At 36.5% G+C, this 10000-nt stretch overlaps 1 protein-coding gene across 4 annotated transcripts in view; it reads right to left on the minus strand.

Moving 5' to 3' along the window:
* The window catches only part of LOC144977130 (metabotropic glycine receptor-like), a 424917-nt gene that overhangs the window by 102397 nt on the left and 312520 nt on the right, over positions 1-10000 (minus strand). For all 4 annotated transcript variants that reach the window (XR_013646243.1, XM_078921968.1, XM_078921969.1 and 1 more), the window contains one exon: positions 3569-3752. Coding sequence is in view for 3 of the 4 variants with exons in the window: in XM_078921968.1 (XP_078778094.1) it covers positions 3569-3752 (184 nt within the window). In the remaining variant the exon portion in view is untranslated. The remainder of the gene's footprint in view (positions 1-3568; positions 3753-10000) is intronic.

Consider the following 10000-nt stretch of genomic DNA (forward strand, 5'->3'; position numbering starts at 1 on the left):
TTCAACAAATTGCAAAACCCCACACAGAAAGGGAAATGTCTCAATCATGTTCAAACTTTAATCCATTAGAATTTTTTTGGTTTAAAACGTGAGATTTATATATAGTTCATGTAATAGCCTCTAAGTCCACAAACCACTTTACAAAGAGTCCCAAATGACGTGTTCTTATTTACAGGTCTGATAACCCAAATTGGTTTGGTCTTAATATTGTAAAGGAAATACTATCCACACGACGAAAACGTGTGTCATTACAACGTTAAATCTGACCCATAATAGAATCAACAGTCGTGGCGTCACTTCCCTCGTAATGACGCATAGTAACTTAGTAACTGGTTCTAAACTATCGGGACAATGGCGGACGTCCTTATGAAATACGTCTCCGACGAGCATAAAAGTGTGTCCAGAGGAGAAAAACATTATAAATCTGTTCATGTTTTGACTTCTACACATTCTGATCACATGACATGTGAAAAAGTTCTAGCCAGCATGAAGAATAAAAAAGTACCGATTTTCTTTGTTTAGAACCAAGCTGGTGGTTTCTGGGCGGACTTGACATCAGACTCTTGAATCTTATTGCGTTCGATTTTCAAAACCTGTAGTTTATCCATCAAGTTCCCAAGCAAAGGAGCGACACTTGACATACAGGTTATGACATTACGCTTGTAATGCGTTTGTATAGTTTGGGTTTAATTTATCTTATTCCACAGACATAACGTTTTTTACAGATTTGTGGCCAGGGTATAGTGATAAAATGTGACCCGTCGTCTCAAAACGCTATTATATCGGGATGCGCATGATGCTAAAAAAAGTTAAAACTGATCAACATTATGATATATTATTTTCTATTGCTCTAAAATACTGTATTCATTATCATCAAAAATACATATAAACTAAACACGAGCCTGGTATTTCTGGCTATTAATTTAATCATTCCGACATAATACTATTTTCACTCGGTGAGTCACAAATTTTTGTGAAAACTTGTTTCTAAAGGTTGAGCTGTGCACCGCCGACAAAATGGTCTCGAACCATAGACCTACAGGTCACAAGCCGGATGCGATAAGACGAGAGCTACAAAAATAGTTGAAAAACAATAATTAAGTTTCAGATGATAATGATGATGATGATGATGGCGATTATGATATAGATGATGATTATTATCATCATCATCATCATCATCATCATCATCATCATCATCATCATCATCATCATCATCATCATCATCATTACCATTCCATTTGACCAAGATACGAAGGGGTCAGTTTGTCCATTTCCATCAACATTCTTCATAATCATCACCACCGTTTCTACTCCAACCACAGCCACCACATCCACCACCACAATTTATAATATTACACCATTACCACCAGCACCATTACCATTACACCATCACTATCGCCATCACCGTCACCATCACCATCACCAACATCATCATCATCTTCATCATCTTCATCATAGCTGTCTGGGTCAAGAGATCACAGTCTGACGGGCTTCAATAACAAGTGAATAGAGACCTAATAGCCCGGATCATTCCAGAACCGACTAGCCGATTTACGTAGTCGAGTGGATAATTCACTCTACATTAACTCTGCTTTAGCTCGACCATCGCCTCTACTTAACGACCACTTCAATCAAATAAACTCCCAGCCTTTTCAAACTCGTCCTGATGTTTGCACGACTTTTTACAAAATCAACTGGCTTTGCTATTTTCAGAAAGAAAGGTAAAGGAGAAAAAAGATAGAAAATAAAAAAAAACTAACAACCCTGAAAGTAATTACTTGTTATGATTCCTAGATCCATCTAAATGTTTTCGTTTCAGAGCGATTCTAAATTCAAGTTTTTGATGATTAAAGCTTCACTATTGATAGCATTCTTATTTATTCGAATATAATTTGTGTTTTAAGATATCTTAGGAGGATGTGTTTAAAGACAATTTTCTACAAAATTGTGACCAGTATCGACAGTCTGGAATTATAGCAAAGCCAACTCTGTGCTTAAAATCAAATTTTAAAGACTAAGTCAAGAAATTTTAGGTAAATCAATACGCTTAGATTCGGAGAAGGTAAATATAGACAGACACAACACAACATACACACACACATACACACACAAATACTTATCTACACACACCCACGCACACACACACTGACACACATACAGAGAGAGAGAGAGTGTGTGTGTGTATGTGAGAGAGAGAGAGAGAGAGAGAGAGAGAGAGAGAGAGAGAGAGAGAGAGAGAGAGAGAGAAAGAAGGGGTGGGGTGAGGGGGGGGGGGGGAATCAAATTTGATATTTATAAATTTTATATTCATCATCATCTCTTTCCTCTTCCTCTTCTTTTTGAAGTAGGTCATGTACCATCAAATTGGATTCAATAGTCTGATGTCACATCGCCCAGCAACGGCGGGCATCGTGGTTCTAAACAAAGAAAATCAGTACTTTTAATTCTTCATGCTGGATAACTTTCCATATGTCTTGTGATCAGAGTGTGTAAAAGTCAAAACATGATCAGACTTATAATGGGTTTTTTTTCCCTCTCTGGATACGCTTTTATGCTCGTCGGAGAAATATTTCATAAGGGTATCCACCATTGTTCCGACAGTTTAGAGCCAGTTACTAAGTTACAATGCGTCATTACGAGGGAAGTGAGGTTACGACATGTTGAAGCGTATTATCAGAACTAATAAAGTAGCCCCGCTGTTTTCGGGTATCCAGAATGGTCTGCATATGGCGGGATATTTTAAACTCATCTTTGGGCATGCGTCATTTGATCACATTGCCATCTAGGACGCTTCAGATTTCAATCTTATATAATCGGAACAAACTGACCTCTTCGTATCTTGGTCAAGAAACCAACATAAAAAAATGTTTACGTTCAAGGAACATATATAAACAACACAAGTTCTATACCTCAAATGTTGTTGCTAGAAGCTCGAATAAATAAATAACAATGATAAAATGGAATAGAAGCAATGATGATGCTTCAACGTTTTGTTTATTTGCCTTAACAAAACTATCCTCTTATCTCTCACTCATTTTAAGTGTATCATTATCGTGTTTTGTTGACAAAGAAAATACCCAAAAACTTCTTCTTCTTCTTCTTCTTCTTCTTCTTCTTCTTCTTCTTCTTCTTCTTCTTCTTCTTCTTCTTCTTCTTCTTCTTCTTCTTCTCCTTCTTCTTCTTTTTCTATTTCTCCTTCTTCTTCTTTCAACCTATCCCGCATTTTGCAGGGTTGCCATAATGAATGCCACATCTCCATGCATCTCGGTTCACCTTCCACCAGGCCCAGTTCTTTCATATCATCCTTTACCTTATCCCACTATCTAGTCTTTGGGCATCCCTTTTTCCTCTTTCCTGCTATGTGTTAGTCCAATACTTTCCTCCCCACGTACTCCTCCTCTCTCTCGTACACATAATCTCTCTTTGTAAATCAAATTTAAACTGCTATTCCTGGTTTATTATTGTTATTTATCTCCACGCTAGGCACACTTACTTGAATTTGAATGTCCCGTTAGACTGCTATTCCTGGTTTATTATTGTTATTTATCTCCACGCTAGGCACACTTACTTGAATTTGAACGTCCCGTTAGAATAGCCAAAGAAAGGTACGGTATAGGTCATCATCCAGATATAGCCTCCCCCACAGTCGAAATATGGAACCGTCCAATGACCGTCCTCGTATGTCATAGAAATGACACTATCATTCTCCATGGGTCCGTTGGTCGTCTCATTGTAACGCCATTGGACTGTACCTGAGAAAAGAACATAACATTTTAAAAAGATTCTAGTTTAGAACTCTTAATTTATATTAAAAAAAAAAAAAAAAAAAAAAAAACACAAACAAAACGAAGATGAAATTGTTAGCAATCCCCCCAAAACGTGTTATATCGGGCTAAATCAGATGGGGGAAAGGGAAACTAAAGTCTATATGCCAAGAAATGTGTGGCTATGTGGTCGTGTGGTATAATACTCATACTCTGATCGGAAGGTCCTGAGTTCGAACCTCGCTCGGCGCATAGTTGAGTCCTTGCAATAGGATCTTTATTCACATCCTCTCACCGTACTCAGGTGTAACATGATTACCTGACTGTTAATAGCCGTGTCTCTGTCGGGGAAATTTTGTAATATCGCATTTTTCTTAATATTTTATGTTGTACAAAAGAAATCAAAATGAGAAAAATGTTGGTTGTATCGTAACGACTGTGACGATTTTCCTCTGGTTGGTGAGGAAAGGGTTAAACGTTAAAATTGATTAGATAAAGACCCGGCTAACTGGTACGGTCTAAAAAGAATGCACTCTCTATAAATATGTTCCTCCCTAGAGTAACTAAAGAAAGGTATTCCCCTGATGGGTATAGCAGGAATTGTAAGGGTGTCCATACAAAACGCATGCCTTACATTCGACTTGTATTCTGTGAAAGAAAGTGATTATGTATGGCCTGCTGATTTGTAATAATAACCAAATGTAATAAACTAAAATTACCCGTTGATGGACAGAAACAATATATTGAGTAAAAGCTTGAGAAGGCAGGTTTAAGATGCGACATTTGTAGATAGAACGAAATTGACGTCACTCAGGTCTTTGTTATTGTTTGTTGCCGTCCTCGATTATGAGTAATTTTCATTAAATTGTATTAACCAGACTATAAACGACCAAGATTACACATTGTGTGTCGGTCCGTTATACTTCTGGATGGAAATGTTGTGAGCTTCTGAGCCAAGCGCATAATATCTGTAGCACCATTTTGCGGTTGTATTGAAGTGAGCTATCGACAACTCTTCAAATGTATTTTTTTCTCCCCATTTAAAGAGTTTTAGACAAAAGTAGAAGAGATGTAGGAAAAGCGATCGTATCCGTCCTCGGATATCCCCACTCACGATGATATCATGTCGACATAGTAGGACAAGAAGTAAATAATTATCTTCAGATGCATATGGTGCGGCTATGTGGTCGTATGGAATGACACTCGCTTTCGGATAGGAAAGTCCTGGGTTCGAGCCTCGCTCGGCGCATAGTTTAGTCATTGGAAAAGACTCTTTATTCACATACTCTTACCGAAACTCAGGTACACTTCTTAAAATGAGTACCTGGCCGTTAACAGCGCTTTCTCTGTCGGGGAAAAGTTTGTACTATCGCCAAACAGGCGTCGTTTCTCGTTCTACATGTTGCGTGTTGCTGTTGGTCAAGGACCCTTTGTAAATCGATTTGAGCATATTATCCCATTTTTGTAGCTTTAACGGACAAATCTGAACAGGACACAAAGCAATTTTCTGTTAAATCTATCAAACTCGTGGATCGAATCGCTACTGAGGCAAACGGGGGATGGGATTCTATTAGTCTATTTGCCCTTCTCATCTACTACGATCCAAAAGAGACACTTGGAGAGAGAGAGAGAGAGAGAGAGAGAGAGAGAGAGAGAGCGAGAGAGAGAGAGAGGAAGACAGAGAGAGGGAGAGAGAAAGAAAGAAAGAAAGAAAGAAAAAAAAAAAAAAGAGAGAGAGAGAGAGAGAGAGAGAGAGAGAGAGAGAGAGAGATATCTGTGTGTGTGTGATGTGTGTGTGTGTGTCTGTGTGTGTGTGTGTGTGTGTGCGTATGTGTATATATGTATGTATGTATGTATGTATGTACGGGTGTATGCGTACGTTTATAAAATCCATCAAATAGGAAAAATACACCATGGAGGCTATGAAAAACCTTTTAAATGTAACTACAAAATACCAACCTCAGTGACCCAGGCGTACTATAAATAGGACTCCTTTAAAAGCAGACGAGAAAATCCCCGTTATTCAAGATGCAGGCGCTGCAATTTCGTGTGTTTATTATTTCTGTCCCCTTGGCTTAGTATTCCTTTCACCGTTGATCCCCCATGCTTTCCCACTAACGACCGCCCATTTTCTACGTCTTGTCATTTCGGAAAACATAAAAAAGAACTGTGCAAGGGTCGTTTAAAAAGGCTGTGTGTTTCTATTCTATTACATCAATGACAAAGACAGTTAGAAGTTACGCAACATTAAAAGAAATACTAACAAGAGTTAGATTCAATACTTTTGTTGCATGACTTTTCAAAAGTCAAACTAGACGGTAAGTTTAGAAAAAAGTTTTTTTTTCTTGACAAGAGATATGAATACTCTCTGATGCACAATTTATGGTCATTCAAAACGATGTATACATTATCTGGGGACTGCTTTTAATATTTTAATATATAAATACTTATAATTTTATTATATTCATTAATTCACGCTAGTTGTTGTTATCAAAGACACTTAGACGATTTACTCCCATCAGTTTTTATTGAGGAGATAGATGGCAGATGATTAGTGAGTGTATTTTTCTACGGGTTTTCTTTCATTGTTTCTGTTAGTTCGATACCAAATCGATGTAAATTTCAATGAGCACAAATTAATAACAATGAACAAGCTTTAAAATAATCAGTGAAATAGAAATCAATAATATTTAGATTCGATCGAGTGTCTCTCGAGTTGGGGACGAGTTTGGTGACCGCTGAGCTTGAAAATTTTGAGGATTGCAAAATTAGTTATAGAAAAACCTCTCGCGATGGAGCCTAATATATCTGCGAGTTTTGTGTCTGTCCGTGAAAAGTAGATAGATTTTGCATGATTTATTCAACACGTAATATTTATTGCCTCACTAAGTGTTTAGGGATAAATATAATGTCTTTACTTTAGATGCAAAAAATCTTTAAAAATCGCACATCTGATTGCTTTCATTTGACTTTAGTTTTCGGATCATCTTTGCTACGGCATAAAACCATCCCGAGTTGTTGGGCCACATATGGTGTCAGTTGGGAATAAATCAAACACCAACACCCGTAAACATCCACATCCTGAAAAAATATATTTAAAAAAATCTTGGTCAGGAATCTCGTCCTTCAAATAATTATCGATTAAAATGACCTATATCTTTTTAAAAACTCTAAGACTTGGGATTGCAAAGAAGTCTTCAAGGATGTTTAGGGTTGAGAGTTTTTGACGAGATGAGGGTCAATTTCATCGATCGATATTTGAATGATGAATTGTTTGTTTTTTTTCTGTGAAAAAAATTGAAATAAAAGTGTAGCTAAGAACTAATGGAAATTGTTCATCCCAGGACAAAAATGCTAAAAGCCGAAAAAGCAAATTCCTTTGATCTTGCTAGCACAAGACATTACATCGGCTATTGCCAAGTCCAAAGGAAAATAGAGTTGAAAAGGGGGTGAACAAACAAATAATATGATCCATCCCTGTAACAAGACGAGTCGAGGACAAAAACTTCTAGAAATGAAGAAATAATTATTACGCGTCTTTCCCCAGTGCTGTTTATTCCTAGCTAAGCCATTCAATAGGAGTCAGGGATGACCTCCGCTAAAACTATCGACATATTTAACCAATTAGATGCCGTACCCAGGAAAGACAAGTATTTAAAAAGTTGGCCAGAAAACGCGCCCTTCAAATATTTATCGATTTGAATGACTCTAATCTTGGCAAAAACTCTAAAACCTTGAACCTCATATCTTTCTGGAGTTAGGGCAGTGACCTGGTTAATCCCACATTGATGCTGGTGAAACAAAGGAAAAAGAATTTGAATTTTCTTTTACAGTACAAGGACTCGGTGATGCCTCTCAACTTTGGTGAACATCTTTAAATTAATTATCTTTTCTATTCTCTTCGTGTTGCTTGAAGACACGGCTCGTACAGTATAAGGTAAATTCACGGGATGAGTAATATGAACTAATACAAAGACCTCAAGATTTTTCGAAAAACCCTCAAATTGCATATATTAACCCTCTCCATACCACATATAAGAAAATCGTCACATTTGTTACGATGCAACTATCAGTTCATTTCTTTTTGCTATAGTTATAAAAACTTGACATTCTGTAATAGAGCTCATATTGTCAAAAAATATTATGTATAGAATGTGCTTATTGCTTTTCTGTTTGAGTAAGAAATGTCTGTTTTTGTTTTGGGTGGGTGTGACGTTTTGGGAAAAATTCTGAAAATGGCTGGTAAGGAAAGGGTTAAGCTAAAAATTCAATTTTAGCTTGATGTCCTCTCCGACATAATGCCCTTTTGGGATGACAGGTCACAAATTTGTACTTTTCAGACTTTTACGACTTGTCTTGGAATTTTTAAAAATTATGTGTATGAATTGCTCAGCAGTTTTTGCTTTGTATTTGCCTGTATTTTTTACACAGGCAAACACAGAATAAATGAGTTCATATCAAACTCATCAATTCAATTATTACTTAGTCAAAACACCTTTTGGGAAAAAAAAACATTTAGTCGAAAATAAATTAATTGATTTAAAATAAACCCAATATTTCCAAAGGGTCTTAATCCTAATAATTCAGATTTCATTTTTTTTTTTTTTGTCACAACTCAAGGTCATTTTTATCTATTGATGTATAGAATATATGTTTTTTTTTGTTTTTTTTTTTGGTCAAAACGACAAAAGATGTTTTGTGCTTGAATTCATCTGTGCGTGAGGTAGCCAATTAGGGCTACAGATTGAACCTGTATGAGGTATACTCCCTGAATCCCACTCTTTCATACTGGAGACACGGACAGTAATTGGCTGATCTGCCGCAGGAAAAACTGCCCCAAAAGCTTCCGTAACATGCAAAAAAAGATAATTGTCAGTATTGTCGATTCCTTTTCTTTCCCCTTTTATTTATTTAAAGTGTTTAGAATTTGACATTTATATAGAAGTTAGTATAAAAAAAAAGATATCTGACAAAATAGGTAGAGAACCCATTTTCTCAACCCAAGTCTCCGTCATTTTAATTTCATTATGATGTTTTTATAAAAGACTATTTTAAACAAAACAAAAAAAACCAACCTATTTTGAATTCTGAAAAAGTCTGTTATTGCCTGTATATTGAACTTTTAAATCAATTTGTGCTTTGTGATCAACTGGCCTCGCGAGAAAAAATTGTCTAAAAAATGAGCTTTTTATATAGTGCCATATCCACTAAATGTGCTCAAAGGCCTTTACATACAGGGGATCCCGGCCAACAGCAACACTTAACATGTAGGACGGTACATGACGCCTGTTAGGCGATATTATAATTTTTTCGGACAGAAACAACGCTGTTAAGGGCCAGGTACTCATTTTACACCTGAGTACGGTGAGAGAATGTGAGTAAAGAGTCTTTTCCATGGACTCAACTATGCGCCGAGCGAGGCTCGAATCCATGACCTTCCGATCCGAAAGCGAGTGTCATTTTACAAGACCACATAACCGCACTGTACACTACTTATCTTTAGAACAATGAAAGATTTTAGTCATTGGTGATTTTACGGCAGTGTTTTCTTCCTTTCGGCGCCTGTGGTCTTTCGTTCCTGGTTCATAATAATGGGCAGATCTGTTCACATGATGTAATCATGTATCGGTGCTGTTCTAAACATTTGCCAGTCAAGACAGCAATAGATAGATAGATAGACAGATAGATAGAAAGATAGATATATAGATAGATCGATAGATAGATAGATAAATAGAAAGCTAGAGAGAGAGAGAGAGAGAGAGATAGAGAGAGAGAGATAGATAGATAGAGAGAGAGAGAGAGAGAGAGAGAGAGAGAGAGAGAGAGAGAGAGAGAGAGAGAGAATATAATATATCTCGACATAAACGTTTATTTTGTCTCTAATTTATATTAAAACGTATTTCTAAATAGAAACGATTTAATCAAAAGGAATTCAACAACACATAACAGAACCCAATATCACACATTTCAGGTCCAAATGTTTTCTCTGTAAACGTCAATAAACTAATAATCAGTCACATGATACGAAAAGTCTGGAAAGTCTGGGGAGATGGATTTTTAAATATTAAGTGTAAACCAGATTCTTGTCAAACACTGAAAGGTCAAACTATTAAAGACCAAAAAGTAGACTTGTCGAAGAAGTTACCACAATTAGAAGTAATGCTCGAATAAATAAATAACAATTTGATATTTATATCATTCGTCTGTATTGTTTCATTCGTCCCGTTTTTGTTGAT

The sequence above is a fragment of the Berghia stephanieae genome, chromosome 7, assembly GCF_034508935.2.
Source record: "Berghia stephanieae isolate SIO BIC M18660-M18661 chromosome 7, UCSD_Bste_1.3, whole genome shotgun sequence".
In the NCBI taxonomy this organism is placed as follows: domain Eukaryota; kingdom Metazoa; phylum Mollusca; class Gastropoda; order Nudibranchia; family Aeolidiidae; genus Berghia; species Berghia stephanieae.